The sequence below is a fragment of the Labeo rohita genome, chromosome 17, assembly GCF_022985175.1.
Source record: "Labeo rohita strain BAU-BD-2019 chromosome 17, IGBB_LRoh.1.0, whole genome shotgun sequence".
Classification (NCBI taxonomy): Eukaryota; Metazoa; Chordata; class Actinopteri; order Cypriniformes; family Cyprinidae; genus Labeo; species Labeo rohita.
This window is the reverse complement of record NC_066885.1, coordinates 4,841,646-4,858,781: the sequence shown is the minus strand read 5'-3', so window position 1 is coordinate 4,858,781 and position 17,136 is coordinate 4,841,646. Positions and strand designations below refer to the sequence as shown.

At 39.9% G+C, this 17,136-nt stretch overlaps 2 protein-coding genes across 3 annotated transcripts; one reads left to right on the top strand and one right to left on the bottom strand.

Annotated features, from left to right (window-relative positions):
• The first annotated feature begins 371 nt into the window (after nucleotides 1–371).
• On the top strand, nucleotides 372–3,929 carry zbtb2a (zinc finger and BTB domain containing 2a). The gene is made up of 3 exons (XM_051133455.1): nucleotides 372–553; nucleotides 2,313–2,494; nucleotides 2,588–3,929. Exons 2-3 carry the CDS (start codon nucleotides 2,322–2,324, stop codon nucleotides 3,741–3,743), a joined length of 1,329 nt encoding a protein of 442 aa, XP_050989412.1. The 5' UTR covers nucleotides 372–553; nucleotides 2,313–2,321; the 3' UTR covers nucleotides 3,744–3,929.
• A 1,031-nt stretch (nucleotides 3,930–4,960) lies between these two features.
• On the bottom strand, nucleotides 4,961–15,839 carry akap12a (A kinase (PRKA) anchor protein 12a). 2 transcript variants are annotated; one of them, XM_051133453.1, is made up of 5 exons: nucleotides 15,476–15,839; nucleotides 13,398–13,497; nucleotides 7,453–13,229; nucleotides 5,298–7,293; nucleotides 4,961–5,200 (listed from the first exon to the last, which is right to left on the bottom strand). In XM_051133453.1, exons 1-4 carry the CDS (start codon nucleotides 15,590–15,592, stop codon nucleotides 5,338–5,340), a joined length of 7,950 nt encoding a protein of 2,649 aa, XP_050989410.1. In that variant the 5' UTR covers nucleotides 15,593–15,839; the 3' UTR covers nucleotides 4,961–5,200; nucleotides 5,298–5,337. The 2 variants fall into 2 exon arrangements, with proteins under 2 accessions (XP_050989410.1, XP_050989409.1); XM_051133452.1 differs by having other exon boundaries at nucleotides 5,298–13,229.
• Nucleotides 15,840–17,136: the final 1,297 nt, after the last annotated feature.

Below are 17,136 nucleotides of genomic sequence, written 5' to 3'. Positions count from 1 at the left end.
CACTTGACCCTTCAGAAATCATTGTAATATTCTGAAAGAAAAAAAAAAAAAAAAAATATATATATATATATATAATTATTATTATTATTGTTAAAAACAGCTGAGCATATTTTTTCAGGCGTCTTTAATGAATAGAAACTTCAGACCAACAGCATTTATCTGAAATAGAAATCTTTTGTAACATTATAAATGTGTTTTGATCAATTTAAAACAGAACTTTCTGGACTTTCCAGAAGGCTGTTTTACATTTCACACATTTACTCATCATTTCACTAGTTATTAAAAATGCAGCTCAAATGAACCTGCTAACATACAACATGACGTCATGCTGATGTACTAATGTTCTTGCAGCTGATTGATTGATCAGCCTCCAGTGATTGACAGCCGTTCGATACGGCGCGTTCTCACGTCATGTGATTCAAACCCTCCGGAAAACGGCAGCGGCTCACTGACTTACTGATCTCGTACTGCACGTTGGAGAAGTTTCTTCCGTTTTTCAGCCAGCAAACTAAATTCTATACGGCATTGGACTTCTGTCGAGAAAGAGTAAACGGTAAGTGACGCCTTAAAGGTTTTATTTCAAAGGACTATTTAATAAACCGGCTGTCGTCTTGTTTTTACCCTAGTAACGAAGGGCACTATCGATTACTCACGTTTCCTGACCGAAAATGATTAATATTTTAACAGTTTTCTTCTTGCCATTACTTTCGTGTGTCTGAAGATTAACCCTTTTCATTTCTCCGTTCATTTGTGTGATTTTGTTTCGCTTGTTTAAAGTGTAACGTTATTTTATCGGGTTCATTGCGTGAGCGCGTGTTTCCTATTTGTCCGCGGAAACTTTTGTACTCGGAATTCACCAACATGGGCGGGGCTTCAACACACATGCACACATACATACACACATAGTTGCCTTAAAACCTATTCAGACGCTGAAACCTCACTTCTGCCGATTTTAAATATGAAATAGGACATTATGTAGGTTGTATACACATTTTTTTTGTGAGATGTGTCATCACAACTACAGTTGAAGTGAAAAAGTTTACATACACCTTGCAGAATCTGCAAAATGTTAATTATTTGACCAAAATAAGAGGAATCATACAAAATCCATGTTATTTTTTATTTAGTACTGACCTGAATAAGATAGTCCATGAGAGTAAAAAACAATTGAATTTATAAAAATGACCCCTTTCAAAAATGTACATACACTTGATTTTTAATACTGTGTTGTTACCTGAATGATCCACCACAGCTGTTTTTTTGTTCAGTGATAGTTGTTCATGAGTCCCTTGTTTTTCCTAAACAGTTAAACTGCCTGCTTATCTTCAGAAAAATACTTAAGGTCCCACACGTTCTTTGGTTTTTCATCTTTTTTGTGTATTTTAACCCTTTCCAACAATGATTGTATTGCTTTGAGATCCATCTTTTCACATTGAGGACAACTGAGGGACTCGTATGCAACTATTGCAGAAGGTTCAAACACTCACTGATGCTTCAGAAGGAAACACGATGCATTAAGAGTCAGGGGTGCAAACTTTTGAACAGAGTGGAGATGTGTACATTTTTCTTATTTTGCCTAAATATCATATTTTTTCATTTAGTACTGCCCTTCAGAAGCTACAGAAGATACTTGCATGTTTCCCAGAAGACACAATAAGTTACATTTACCTTGATCTTAAAATTTAAAAAGTTTACACCTCCTGGCTCTTAATGCATTGTTTCCCTCTGAAGCCTCAGTGAGCGTTTAAACCTTCTGTAATAGTTGCATATGGATCTCAAAATCATAGTCACTGTTGAAAAAGGTTCATAAATCCAAAACATGCTGAAAAACCAAAGAATTTGGAGGACCTGAAGGATTTTTCTGAAGAACAGCTGGAAGTTTAACTGTTCAGGACAAACAAGGGACTCATGAACAACTATTACTAAACAAAAGACAGCTGTGGGTCATTCAGGTGACAACACAGTATTAAGAATCAAGCATGTGTAAACTTTTGAAAAGGGTCATTTTTATAAATTCAACTATTATTTTCTCTTGTGGACTATATGTAAATGTATTTATGTGAAATATACAGGTACAATACTAAATAAAAAATAACATGCATTTTCTACAAGCCCTATTATATTGCTAATTTTATTTTGCTAAAATAATTAACATTTTGCATATACTGCAAGGTATATCTAAACTTTTGTTAGAAATATTGGAGTCTTGGTGACCAAAGTGCATATTTAATGAGGTGCAAGATAATTGACTGATTTACTGAACCTACTGAAAACCTTATGAATATTTTATTTTGTGTGTGTTTGTATTTAAGTGGAGAAAAATGGACTTGGCCCATCATGGTCTTGTTCTTCTTAAGCGCCTTAATGCTCAGAGAGAGTTTGGTTTCCTCTGTGACTGTACTGTGGCCATCGGTGATGTTCTTTTTAAAGCCCACAAAGCCGTTCTCGCAGCGTTCTCAAACTACTTCCGCATGCTGTTCATCCATCAAGACAGGTAGCACAAACTTGATTGCAAAAACACACACCATTCAAATTTGCAGGACTGTAATAATGTTATTAAATGGTTGTTTATGCTTCTCTTTTGCAGTGACTGTGTTCGCCTGAAGCCTTCAGACATACAAGCAGATATCTTCAGCTACCTGCTTAACTTAATGTACACTGGAAAATTCACCACACAGCCCATTGACCCACTTCGCCTTGAGCAGGGTGTAAAATTCCTGCATGCTTATCCTTTATTACAGGAGGCGAGTCTTCTTATAAACCCAGAGTCCCAGTATGCACCTTTAACAAATTCACTTTATGGCATACAGATACCTGATCAGTCACACAGCCTGCCTAGAAGAAATACAGCATGCAGAGATGACGTTTATGCTAAAAACACTGAAAACGCTGGCCGAGAATTTTTGGAAATGTCTGATTATAGATCTCCACAGCCTGTCGGCATAGAGTCACCCACCCAAAACCCAACAGCCACAATGGTCCAACACCTCACATATGGCATAATGAGTAAGAGTGCTTTGTCTAGAAAGCATTACGCCTGCAATTACTGTGGAATGCGTTTTAACCAGAGGTGCAAGTTGAAGGAACATCTGCTTCTGCACACCAACCAAGCAACTGAGCCACAGGTCACAGTGTCTATGCAAAATGGTCACACTATTGATCTTGAAGGTCAGGATATGGAGGAGGACCATCTGCATGCTGACAGTGATGTTATTAGCGATACCGATCAACAGGCGTGGATGGAAGACACCCCGCCGCCCTCTGAAATTGCTGATATAGACAACCTGGAGGGCACTGAGATGGGTCGTGAAATGAAACGCCGAAAATTCGAGTGTCCAACCTGTGCTCGCAAGTTTATTCAGAAGAGCCACTGGCGTGAGCACATGTACATTCACACTGGAAAGCCGTATAAGTGCAGTGCTTGCGGAAAGAACTTCTGCAGAGCCAATCAAGCTGCTCGACACGTTTGTTTGAGTCAGGACGCAGACTCGTACATTATGGTTAACAAACAGAGTTTGGTTCTTTGTGGTGGAGAAGACAACAGTCAAGTGGAGGCTCTCTTTCAGTCTTCTGAAAGACCCTATAAATGTAGCATGTGCGCAGCACCTTTTGCAAGTCCTTCCAAGGTTCCCAAACATCAGTGTTTGACTGAGAGTGAAGCTGTACCACTGGCAGAAAATTCAGCGGGGGAAAATCTAAATAAGGACTTGGAGACTACTTCTGAAGTAACCATTTCTTCTTAAAGTGTCATGCTAAAGCAGTATTCGTTTATTTCAGTGCCAGTATTTAACCATTTTTATGTGTTTGTGTTATAAACTGTGAGAGAAATAAGTATTATTTTAAAGGTCCACTGGATTATTTCATGCCTTTTTTTTCTTCTATTGTAGGGTCATTTGTGAATTTAAAACTAATAAAATGTCAAAACTATATTTAATGTTTCCCATCAGAAACACTTCTGAGTTGCCACTTTCAAGTAGAAAACAAACCTGAATTGTATTCTGAAAATGAAATGACAATGGTATTAGTGTGGCTTTTCATAAATCACAAGTCAGAAGTTGGTAAAGTTTCCTTTATTTAAATAGAACCTGAAATTATAATTTGTATTAAACCATACATTTTTAAATCTCTCAAAATCCAGGAACAATACTACACTCTTGAATATAGTTGATTGTTAATATTGCAATTTCTTTAAAGATGCATAGTCGGTATAATCAAATAGTCTATACAGATGGTTTCAAACACTTCATAGCAATATATTAGAATAAGTTAAAATTTTGTTTTCAATAATGTAATGGCTTATTGTATCAGGCCAGATGCAAACCCCTGTAATACAGGCAAGGCAGCTTGTATAATATTAACAAAAATGCTAAACTGTGGGGGGAGGGGGATTAAAAACACATGGGGAAAAGCCAGTAGTTGCAACATTAGTTTGCATGCTTCAAAAATAAAAAAAAAAGCCTTCGTAACAATGATATGGCAACAAAAATAAATTATGAGTTTGATAAGATTTTGACTGTTCTTTGTAAAACAAATTAAACAATCTATCATTTTCAGTCTTTAAGTGACAACTTCTGACTGAATACTGTCTAAACCTCTCTTTGATAGAGCATGATTGTGATTTGCTTATTATAGCTTTGGGAAAGTGTATGTAATATTTAGAGTATAAAACAAATTCCTTTCACAGGTATATGAAGAGACATGATGGTTTCAAAACAAATTACCTTTGAACTAGTACAGATCTTTAAATACCAGTCATTGCACAACCTTCCACAACAACAACAATCATTTTCTTATGCTAAACATAACAGACAGTCAGAATATAATGTGTGCAGTGTTTTATATTTTTAACAAAAATGTTTGTTTTAGATATGTAATACAACATAATATAATGTGGCATAAGCTTACTTAATGTCTGAAACAGGATAAAAAAACTCATACATACATTGACAAATATCCTTAGTAAAAATATGACAAAATAGCTGCTTTTCCAGGGTTTTATATGTTGGAAGAATTTTCTGTCAAAGTAAAATGTGAAAATGTGGTGATTGATCACTTTTGCTTAATGGAACTTTAATGATGTAATTTTACTTCTCAGTGGTTTGGTCGTTTCTTTGTTGTAAGAAATGTGAGTCCTAGCTGATTTTGTGCTGAGCCTCTTCCAGGTGTAAAATGTTCAGAATTGTCCTTGTTAAACTTGCACCTGAAATGATAATTCAGTGTTATTAAAAAATAATAATAAAATAAAAAAAATCTGACAACAAAAATGACTGATAAATCAATATAATAAAGTCACTTACCAACTCTTTCAAATCTTTCATCTGGTTTAGCACGGCACTATCAGATTGCAGCATCAGACGCTTGTTTAGCAGCTGCATCTTGGGGTGAACCCTCTGTGTGTGTTACTTGACACAGGGAATCTCCAATATTATCAACAGCATCCTCCCACACATCCTCCTCTACCTCTGACTGAGGTTCTGCTGTAGTAACCGCAGGCACATGCTGCAATGAAGCATTCCCATTTTCTTTGTCGGATATATACTCTTCAGTTAAAACTGACGTCTTTACCTCTTTCACAGCCACAAATGGTAGTTCAACATCTTTAGACGTGACTGAGGTCTCTGCCTTTGCTTCCTTTTTCTCCTGTACTACCTGCAACATTGCTTGCTTTACTTCCGGTGTCACAACAGGAGGTGCCACAGGGGGTGTCTCCGCTACTGGTGTTTCCTGTCGTGCCTTTTCTAGTGTAGTCACAGCGGGTGCCTCCATCCCAGTCACAACTGATGTTGCCTTTACCAAGAGCACAGCTGGTGTTGTTGGTGTTTGTGCTACCTGCTCTGCAACTGGTGTTTGTACTGCCGAGATCACTGCAGGTACTTCTGGTCCTGGAACTGGTGTCTCTGCCATTGCCACTGGTGGCTTTATGTCTACTGTTGGGCTCACAATTGACGTTACTGCTCCTGCAGTCACTGCTGGTAGAACTACTGGAGGTGCAGTCTCTTTTGCAATCACTGAAACCAGAGCTGGTGTCTGTACCACTGGGATCATAACGGGTCTCTCTGCCATTCCAATTGCAGTTGGTGCTTCAGCTGTAATTTCTAGCACTGGGCTCACAACTGACCTTTCCGCTATTGGAGTCACAGTTGGTGTCATCATCACTGGGGTTACAACTGGTGTCTCTGCCACTACAACTGGAGTTGCATTTTCCACTACTGGGATCACAACAGGTGTTTCTGCTGCTGTAGTCACTGCTGAAACAACTACTGGAGGTGCAGCCTCTGTTACTGCCACTAAAACCTGACATGGTGTCTGCGCCACTGGAGTCAAAACTGGTGTCTCAAGCACTGCAAGTGGAGCTGGCTTTACTACTGGACTTCCTACTACTGGGATCACAACAGGTGTTTCTACTGTTGCAGCCACTGCTGAAACAACTACTGGAGGTGCAGTCTCTGTTACCATCTCTGAAACCTGACCTGGTGTCTGTACCACTGAGGTCACAACTGGTGTCTCAATCACTGCAACTGCAGTTGACTTTACAACAGGAGTTTCTACTACTGGGATCATAACAGGTGTTTCTGCTGCTGTAGACACTGCTGAAACAACTACTGGAGGTGCAGTCTCTGCTACTGCCACTAAAACCTGACATGGTGTCTGCGCCACTGGTGTCAAAACTGGTGTCTCAACCACTGCAAGAGGAGCTGGCTTTATTACTGAACTTTCTACTACTGGGATCACAACAGGTGTTTCTACTGTTGCAGCCGCTGCTGAAACAACTACTGGAGGTTCAGTCTCTGTTACCATCACTGGAACCTCACCTGGGATTTGTACCAATGGGGTCACAACTTGTGACTCAACCACCATAACTGGAGTTGACTTTACAACAGGTGTTTCTACTGCTGCAGTCTCTGCTGAAACAACTCCCGGAGAGACAGTCCCTGGTACCCTCATTAAAATTTGACCTGATGTCTGTACTACTGGGGTCACAACTGGTGCCTCAACCAACGCAACTGGAGTTGACTTTACAACAGGAGTTTCTACAACTGAGATCACAACAGATGTTTCTACTGCTGCAGTCTTTGCTGAAGTATCTGCTGGAGGGGCAGTCTCTGTTACCATCACTGAAAACTGAACAGGGGTTTGTACCACTGGGGTAACAACTGGTGTCTCAACAACTGCAACTGGAGTTGATTTTACAACATGAGTTTCTACTACTGGGATCTCAACAGGTGTCTCTACTGCTGCAGTCTCTGCTGAAACAGCTACCGAAGGACCAGTCTCTGTTACCATCACTGGAACCTGACATGGTGTCTGTACCACTGGTGTCTCATTAACTGCAACTGGAGTTGACTTTACACCAGTAGTTTCTGCTACAGGAATCTCAACAGGTGCCCCTACTGCTGCAGTCTCTGCTGAAACAACTACTCGAGGACAAGTCTCTGTTACCATCACTGGAACCTGACCTGGTGTTTGTACCACTGGTGTCTCATTAACTGCAACTGGAGTTGACTTTACACCAGTAGTTTCTGCTACAGGAATCTCAACAGGTGCCCCTACTGCTGCAGTCTCTGCTGAAACAACTACCGGAGGAGCAGTCTCTATTACCATCACTGGAATCTGACCTGGTGTCCGTGTCACTGGTGTCTCATCCACTGCAACTGGAGTTGACTTTACCACGGGAGTTTCTACTACTGGGATCTCAACAGGTGTCCCTACTGCTGCAGTCTCTGCTGAAACAACTACTGGAGGTGCAGCCTCTGTTACCATAATTGGAACCTGACCTGGTGTCTGTACCACTGGAGTCACAACTGGTGTCTCAACAACTGCAACGGGAGTTGACTTTACAACAGGAGTTTCTACTACAGGGATCACAACAGGCGTTTCTACTGCTGCAGTCACCCCTGAAACAACTACTGGAGGTGCAGCCTCTGTTATAATCACTGAAACCTGACTTGGTGTCTGTACCACTGGGATCACAGCTGATGCTGCAGTTGCTGCTGGTGTAACTGGAGGTGCTGCATCTGTTGCAATTACTGAAATCTGAGCTGGGGTTTCTACCACTGGTGTCACAGGTGATGTCTCTGCAGTTGAAGTTACTACTTCTACTACTACTGGAATTCCAGTGGATGTAACTACTACAGGAGATACAGCTTCTGCTACTGTCACTGAAATCATAGCTGGTATCTCAGTAACTGGTGTCTTTGCCACTGCTGTTACAGTTGGTTTTACTGATGTGATGGAAACAACGGGAGTTTCAGATATTTGGCTCACAGAAGTTTCTGCAAATGGGGTCCCATCTAGTGTAACCACTTCTGGAGGTACAGTCTCTGCCACTGAAACAACAGCTGGAGTCTCCACAGCAGATGTTACTGTAGCTGGGATCTCAACTACAGGGGACACAACTGTTTTCTCTACCATAGCTGGAATTGATTTTACTGCTGTGATAGTAAAAACAGGTGTTTCTACAACTGTTGCTTCTACTACTGTAGTCACTGGTGCTATACTTACCACTGGAAATGCAGCTTCTGTTACTATTACTGAACCAAGATCTGGTGGTGCTACCACTGGAATCACATTCTGTATCTCTACTACTTGGGCCACAGCAGTCCTCACAATCACTGATTCAACATTTGGTGTTTCTACTCCTACAGTCACAACAGGTGTGTCTTTTACTGGAGGTACATCTTTTGACTTATTGCCTAGAGTTACAACTGGTTTTACTTCATCTAGAGATGTAGCTGGTGTCACTATCACAGAAATAACAGTGGGAATCTCCACCACTTGTTCTTTGATTACTGTTGCCAACCCTGATCTGTCAGTGTCTATGTTTTGATTTTGTGACGTAACAGCAGAATTTTGAGTATCAGTTGTTTTTGCCATAGATGTAACCACTGGTGTTTCTACTTCAAGTTCTGAAACCACTGATGTGACAACTGGTGTCTCCACTTCCAGTTCAGTTACTACAGCTGTCTCTATTTTCACATCTGTTACCACCGGAATTTCTACCTTTGGTTCTGTGACTTCAAACGTCTCAGCCCTGAGTTCACTCACTACTTGTGGTTGCATCTCAGAAACAGCTACTTCTGGCATTTCTGCTGTAACTTCAGTGGACATTGGTGGTACCTGTGCAATGGGTTTTATTTCCATTACTGCTGGTATTTCTGTCTTGTCCACCTGCAACTCATTTGACAGTGTCTTTTCTGTTACCTGTTCAAGAGATTCACATTTTAGCTTAGCATTTTTTTCTGCTTTATTCTTCTGTTCACTCAACTTACTATCTTGTATTTCTGTAGCAGCATAATTTTGTGCCTGCACTGTGATTGCAGGCACTTCAATCATAGTCGGCCCTGAATCTAACCTATCTGATTCTGGTTTAGAAGCAACGGCCATTGTATCTTTTTCTTCTGGAACTGCTGTTTCTTTCATTTCTGATGATGTCTTTGCTGGGGCCTGGTCACCATCTATTGCTTCACCCTCTTGTTCTGTTGCTGTTGTTAGCTGAGATTTTGGAAGTACCTCAGTTACTTGTTCGGACACTATAAGCTGTTTTGTTGTGTTCTCAATAATGGCAACCATCTCTAAAACTTTACCAGTCTTAATATTCTCAGTTGTTGCTGGTTCTTCATTCTCTTTGGGAAGTTCTGGACTTGGTTTGGAGTCCTGATTCCAGTCTTCTGTTTGAGAAACCACAGTTTCTGTTGCTACAGGTTTTGCTTCAATTTCTGGCAACACCATCTCTAGAGGTTTCAGTATGACTTCAGAACTAGCTTCAGGCTCTGCTGGTGTTTCTATGTGCTCAGATACATCCTTTGAAAACTCAGAAACCGTATCCCCAAATTCTCTTCCTGTATCAGCACTTATTTCAGGAGATTCATCAGTAGTATTTGTATGTGCAGAAACATCTTCAATTTGTGTTTCATTGCTTAAAGGTTGCCCTTCCTTTACTGCATGTTCCTCTTCCTCCTCCACAAAAATCCCATCTATTCTGTCAGTCGCACTGTCTTCCAGTTTGTTATCCAAATTTGCATCAGATTCCTCTTTATTGTGCTCCGTAGCTTCTTCAACTAATACTAGTTCTGGAAGTGACACCTCCTTGGCTGGCAACTCTTCTCTGGCTAATGATTCATCTCCAGCTTCCAAAATATTTTCAGTCTCAGTATTGTTAACAACTTCTGAAGCAACAGCACCCCCAATCTCTTCTTCTACATGTATTTCCTTAACGTCCTGCTGTGCCATTATTTCGTAATCTTTTTCTTCCTTTTTCTCACTGATGCCCTCCACAGTCACCCCTGACTCACCTAAATCTTTTACGTCAACATGTGTTTCACAGACATCAACATGTATTGATTCATCTGTTTCTAATTTTAAACTCTCTTCTAACTCCAGTCTCTCTGCCGGTATGTGATCTGAAATTGGACTTACAATACTAACTGTCTCTTTGGTTTCCAGACACTCTACAGTAGAGGCAATAAGTTCACTATCTTTGACTTCTTTACTTGTGGTAGTGTCAAGAATGGTGTCCACATCACCATGTGTCAAAGACTCGGTGGGTGCAGGTTGCTCAAACTCAGCAGCGGACAATTCAACATCTGAAAGCGTCAACTCTTTTTCAGGTTCAGCAGCTACTGGTTGTTCATACACAGGTTCCTCTAACACTGAACGCAGTGGATACTCTGTTTCTGGACCACGGGTGTAGTCTGACATAACCTGATCCAGCCCAGCTTCACTTTGCGTTGTCTCAATACCAGTTGTACATTCCTCTCTTTTGTCCTCCATATAAGTTTCCTCTAATTCTTTCACAAGAGGCTCTGCCTCTAACTGAATGACTTGTTCACGTAGCTCAGTTTCAGTGGCAGATTCTTTTTCGTTTACAATTACTTCCTGATACTCAGTCTTCACTTCCTTAATTTCAGCCTCATAGACCTCATCTGTCCCAAGCCCTGCAATTTCAGTTTCATCTGTAAAGTTATCAGAGACTAATTCAGTTGGGACAGCATCACTAACTTCAGGTATTGCCTCCACTAAGGGTGCAGGGAGATGTTCTTCAACAGGTTCTATTTCTTGAGATACTAGGCCTATACATATTGCTGTTGCCTCGGTTTTCTTATGTGCAACCAAAACCTTTGTTTCCTCCAGTGTGGATGACTGTACAACATAAGGTGAAAACGACACGGCCAGAGATTCTTGGCTTTCATCTTTTGTAGTTACTGATTGAACACTTGGAGTCATGCCAATGGATTGAATAGCTTCCTGTAGAATGACATCTGATGTTTGTATGCCATATTCAGCTGACACTGGTGTAACATGTCCAGATGACTTGGGTGATTCAGTTAGTTGCGAGACTGCTGAGACCATTTCAGTAGTGTCATCCCCAATAAATTGTTCACTTGCTGGTTCTGGGGCAGTGACCGCATCAGCTGTCAACTCCACAATGTCCTCAGCTAACGTGTCATCCTGTGTTGTCCACTCAGCTGATGATACTGGTGTTTCAATGCTTTCCTCAATGATGCCTTCTTCTGGAATATCACTCAGCTGCTGATGCTTGCTCAAAAATTCTGTAAGTTCTTCAAAGTCCTCTGGTAATCCATGTATGACTGCTGGTCCAGTGTTAATTGGAACTTTGGCTGCAATTTTGGGCACTACGTTAGTGGATGTGTCCTGTTCTAACACTTGTGACGTCATCTCTGGCATCTCATGTTCTATTGTGATTTCAACTCGTTGTTCATTCACCTCCTTCAGACTTTCAGGCTCAATTATTTCATACTCAGACAAAGGAATAATAGCTGGGGTTTCATCATCTTCATCGCCTGTTTCCTGAGTAGCCTCATCAGAGGATGTCTGCTCTTTCCTCGCTTCTGATTTCCTCTTTTTATGCCCTGGAATAAGTTTCTTCATAGAAAATGGTTCGTCTTTGTTCATCTCACTGTCGGAAGGTATCTGCTCAGGGGTACCACTTTCTCCAGTTCGGATCTTCCTCTTTGGGGTGACCATTTTTTTAAATGTTTTCCATGTGGACCCCACCTCTCCCTCTGCAGGACTTACAGTTTGTTCATTAGATGATGTGAGATGATCATAATCACCCTCAATTGAACTTCCAAGTGGAGAGTCAGTTGTTTTCTCATATTCCTCTCCTTTGTCTGGCGTTTCCTCCTCGTTTGTTTTTCTAGCCCTTTTTTTAGCAGAGCCACCACAAATCAGTGCCTCCCAGGAAACGGTGGTGTCAGATTTCTTTTTGGACTCCTGAGGGCTTACATCAGCCACCAGCTCCTCTTCAGCAGGTTTTGGCTCCCCAACCACTGGTTCCTCCACTTTTGAGAGCGCTATCAGTTCTGAGGATGGTTTTGGCTGTTCAGAGACTCGTTCCTCTGACTCAGTCACCTTTTCGGCAGCTTTCTGCCTTCTTGTGGAAAATTTCCTGAAAAGCCTTTTAAGTGGACTTCCTTGTACCTTATCTTTCTCTAGAGAATTCTGAAGGTCTCCTTCAGGTAACAATGTGTCAGTGTCTTTTTCCTGTGAATCTTTTTCTTCCTCTGACATAATATAAGGAATATCAAGGCACATGCATTTACTGTCCTCTTTTTCGGCCTCTTCTACAGCCATTTTCTCGATTCTTTTGAGTTCTTCTTCCTTACTCTCTTTTTGGATTTCCTCTTCTTTCTTTTTCTTTCTTAAACTGGCAAAGATTCCTTGCGTAAAGAATTGTTTGATTGGTGACATCGGTTCCTCCGGCTCAGGGCTTTCTTCTTTGGCCAGTTCCTTCTCAGGTGTGTCCTCCACATGATGCTCCACTATCTTTATGTCCTGATCCAGCTCCTTTTCATTGTCTGTTTGTTGAGAGGGTTCAGCTGCATCAGGCTCGGAAGACACCTCACGTTGTTCAACAGTCTCAACAGGTGTGTTTTCATTTGCTTCCACTGCACAGTTCTCTTGGGTGTAATTGGAGTCATCTGAGGCACTTGCAACTTTATCTTCTGGCTCATTTGCTTCAGTCTTTTCACACGAGTCCTTTTTTAGGGTAAACTTAAATCCAACAAATCTGAAGATTTTTTTGAAGCCAACTTCATTGATATCATTTACTTGATTGTCCTCCACAGTTTCTTCCTTCACAGATACACTATCTGGATTAACCATCTCTGTGCTCTCATTCTTCGTGACTGGTTCAAGAGCATCCATTTCCTGGAGGTCTTCAATTGTTTCTGTGCCATCTTCTTGCAGAGTGACAAACCCTGAGCCAACTAGTAAATAAATAAGAATGAAAATTGACAAGATGAGTATGTGTGCTATACACATAAAATATTTGTACATGGATATTTACTACTATATAAAAATGCTGTTTTTTTTATTTCATTTGGAATAAATGAGGGAAACAATGAAATGAATAGCAATAATATAGTTTTGCGTACCATCTGCAAGTACTCTCTCCTCTAAGTTGCCACTTAATTCATCTGCATGGCTCCTTGTCTTTACATTCAAACTGGAGATCTGTCCATTTTTCTGTAACACCTACATGCAAAAGACAGGACAGATTAAAGAGTGACCAACAAAGCAAACAGTGCATTTACCAATCCGTCGTTATGATTCATAGGAAACTATAAATGAAAATGTATTCAAATTGTAAAGTTAGAATTACAATATATATTAAATTAACATGCTATGCAATATTGTCTATTGTCAAGTATATGGCAAGACAATGATTAATAAGGGTTGCTGTTAAAATGCAGATCATGATGAATTATTTGCCATTAAATCACTGTAGTTCTTATCTATACATATTTATCTATATGCTATTTTAGGCAACATGAGATACAGTTTGTCTCGTGTATGTACAGCACTGCTCACTCAGGCCAAAAAACGTACAACTTCTGATTCAAGTTAAGAAATTCCCCAAACTTTTTACAAAAGTTACCACAATGCTACATTTTCTGAATGCTAAGTGCCTAACCACAATGTAGTTTGAAGGAGAGGGCCCTTGGGATAACTAACAAAACAAAATAAATGAATGCATTTATGGAATCCGAGTATCAGATAGCTCTCCTCTGACTAAAAGCCATCTCACAGACTTCCTGTTAACCATGGCTGACCTCATCATGTTTTACATGGAAAATTGATGCACCCAGTGCAGTAAGGGAGAATTTCATCAATCCTTTGGGAATAAGAGCGCTACAAATATCCATCCATTAATGTGCATGCATTAGTGACAAAAACAACTGACAAAAGTAAATTCTGAAAGGAAATAGCGTTATGATATGTAATAAACCATCTTTTCAAAAAAAGAAAGGCAATTGCATTTTAAATTCTTAGCCTATACATCTAATTCAATAAAATAATTCAGACAAGCAAACAAACAGCAAAGTTTAAAGTTCTCTAGAAAGTTTAAAGTTCTTATTTAAAGTTTGAAGTCCATCCTCAGTTTGCAAGTCACTGAGGATGCATCAGTTATCAGTGTTAATGAATTATTCTGCCTGCAATATTAACATGAAAACTTGCCGGATGACTTGTATATGTGCGTCTGCAGTTCTCATGCCGCAAGATGACAGATTCTCCCTTAATGTCTTAATACCAGCCGAAATAAAGAATATGTCCAATACCATTTTCCTTTTCATATAAAAATAATGCAAATCAAATAATGTGCCCTCTTATTAACAAAAACTATCCAATCTGAACTACCGGAAACTAATGCATATTTTGTTCATACAGCAAATTTAGGCCAAACACTATTAATAGGACAAAGTCACCTAATCTTCTTTCTTTTAACTCTCATCACTGCAAATGATCTCATAGCTGCAAATGATAGTCGGGAAACTGCATTACGGAAATACCTTATAAATTTTCTACACCAAGCAAAACACACTTTCATCCTAATGTAACTTATTTTAGAGACCTTGACAATATGACCTTTCTTTTTATAGCTACATCTGAGAATCTGGTAAGATGCCTCTTCATATGAAAGAAAAATCACAAATCTTTTTTTTTATATCAGTTGTTTCTACTAAAAAGCAATGAGATTGAGAGTGAACTGTGTTTAAAAAAAGGTAAGTTTGACAAGTAAAATCAAAATTTAATGTTTCAATGTGTAACATGCTATTTCAGTGTGATTATTTGTGAAATTTACTAGCAATTTCTAATTGAAAACTGTTTCAAAGTACAATTTAAGTGTATTGCTCTAGTCTGCAGCTTCTGAAAATGTTCTCAGATTTGCCAAAGCACCGAAGTTCATACAATTTTATAACTCTATAAATCAACTCTAAGTCTAAGTTATCCTAAAGAGAAACAAAACTCAGAAATCCCTTCTCCTGAGCTAAAAAGAGCAACCTCTGAACAATAAATCATTCCTATCTACCTATACAACATTTTGAGCATCATATGCATGTTTGCATTACCTCAAAAATGTAGTCTAGGTAGGTGTAACAGAGACCAGCCGGTACACACTATGTTTTGAATTACAGCCCGTGTTTCTCTGCAGCAGAGAAATGCATTCTACCTTGTCATCAGCACTGCCGTCATCCCGGGCATCGCTCGCCGCTGCAGTGAGCTCCTCTGCCGCTGCGTCCTCCTCACATCTGCTGTCCCGTTGCACGGATGATGTCGTCGCTCCCATTTCACAATCCTTCTCTTGTTCTCTTCGGTTTCTTCCCTTTCACCCGATGTAACTGCAAAGCGAAAGGGGGAATATCCGAAGATGAGTGCTGAGCGGTGGTCGAACTCAGAAGTGATGCAGTTTGGCTCGCTGCAAACTCTTTTAGGACACATCCTTCCCGCATCACATGAACACACTGGCACGCCTCGACGCATCAGTGGGAGAGTGAAGGAGAGTCCTGGGATGACCGAGGGACTACCTTTCCAGTGAACGTTTTTATCTCATAATTATTAATCGCAGTTGTTTACGTATAGGCCAATGACTGCATTAATGCACTTAAATTAGATTCATTTCTCCCATTTATTTAAAAAAAAATTATAAAAAGATGTTCTTATGGGACTTTGGGGGAAATACCCTGTTGAAAAAACCAGCATATGCTGGTTTGTATGTTTTGATGCTGGGATGCTGGTTAGGTAGGTTTTGATGCTGGTTTAAGCTGGTCCTTTGCTGGTTTAGTTGGTTTAAGCTGGTCCTTTGCTGGTTTATGCTGGTCCTTAGCTGGTTTATGCTGGTCCTTTGCTGGTTCATGTTGGTCCTTGACTAGCAACATGACTAGCAAAAACCAGCAAAGGACCAGCTTAAACCAGCAAAGGACCAGCTTAAACCAGCATCAAAACCTACCTAACCAGCATCCCAGCATCAAAACATACCTACCAGCATATGCTGGCTTTTTCACCAGGGTACACTTACTTCAAAACAATGTATTTTGTGATAAAATTGGTAATTAAAACAATTAAACTGTCAAATGATTTATGACAGTTATTAAATAATTTAGAACAGAAAACGGAAATCCAATAGAGTGTTTTCACGACGTGTCATCAACCCGCCATATTGGCGGCACAAAACGTAAACAATGCCACTGAACTAAGCAAATTAGTTGCAAATTTTGCTAGTAATTGTTGCTGAAAATGGTCAATTATTGTCACGTTTTGCGCTGTACTAATCGGTCGGACTGGGAAAAATATCTGGAGTACTATAGACTGCCAAAGGTTATAGCAAATCAAGGACAAGAGTGCAAAAGACTGAGGAAAGAAGACGTTTGTGGTTAAACCAGGATTTCCAGGCAAGAATTTTGACAACATTCGTGTTTGTTCTTCTCATTTCCGGTCAGGTAGGTGAAATATTAGGCTATATCTTAATTAATACTGCTCGTCCATATCTTTACCACATGTTAACTTTGGTTTGTCAAAATATTGCTTCCTTTCCTGCTTACTAAGTACTTCTCTATATGATTTAACAGCTTCCAGACGTTTTTTCTATGGTTCATACTGCATAAATTAGCATAATTCAGACTAACAAGCAAACAAACAGCAAAGTTCAAAGTTGGTTGAAAGTTTCTAGAAAGTTTAAAGTTCTAATTTAAAGTTTGGAGTCTATCCTCAGTTTGCAAGTCACTGAGAATGCATCAGTTATCAGTGTTAATGAATTATTCTGCCTGCAATATTAACATGAAAACTTGCTGGATGACTTGTATATGCGTGTCTGCAGTTCTCATGCGATAAGAT

Coding starts and splice junctions, on each gene's coding strand:
- zbtb2a (XM_051133455.1), top strand. CDS start 2,322: ATGGACTTGGCCCATCATGGTCTTGTTCTTCTTAAGCGCCTTAATGCT. Junction 2,495..2,587: donor CTGTTCATCCATCAAGACAG/GTAGCACAAACT, acceptor TCTCTTTTGCAG/TGACTGTGTTCGCCTGAAGC.
- akap12a (XM_051133452.1), bottom strand. CDS start 15,592: ATGGGAGCGACGACATCATCCGTGCAACGGGACAGCAGATGTGAGGAG. Junction 13,498..15,475: donor ACGGCAGTGCTGATGACAAG/GTAGAATGCATT, acceptor TTTTGCATGTAG/GTGTTACAGAAAAATGGACA. Junction 13,230..13,397: donor GGAGAGAGTACTTGCAGATG/GTACGCAAAACT, acceptor TTTATTTACTAG/TTGGCTCAGGGTTTGTCACT.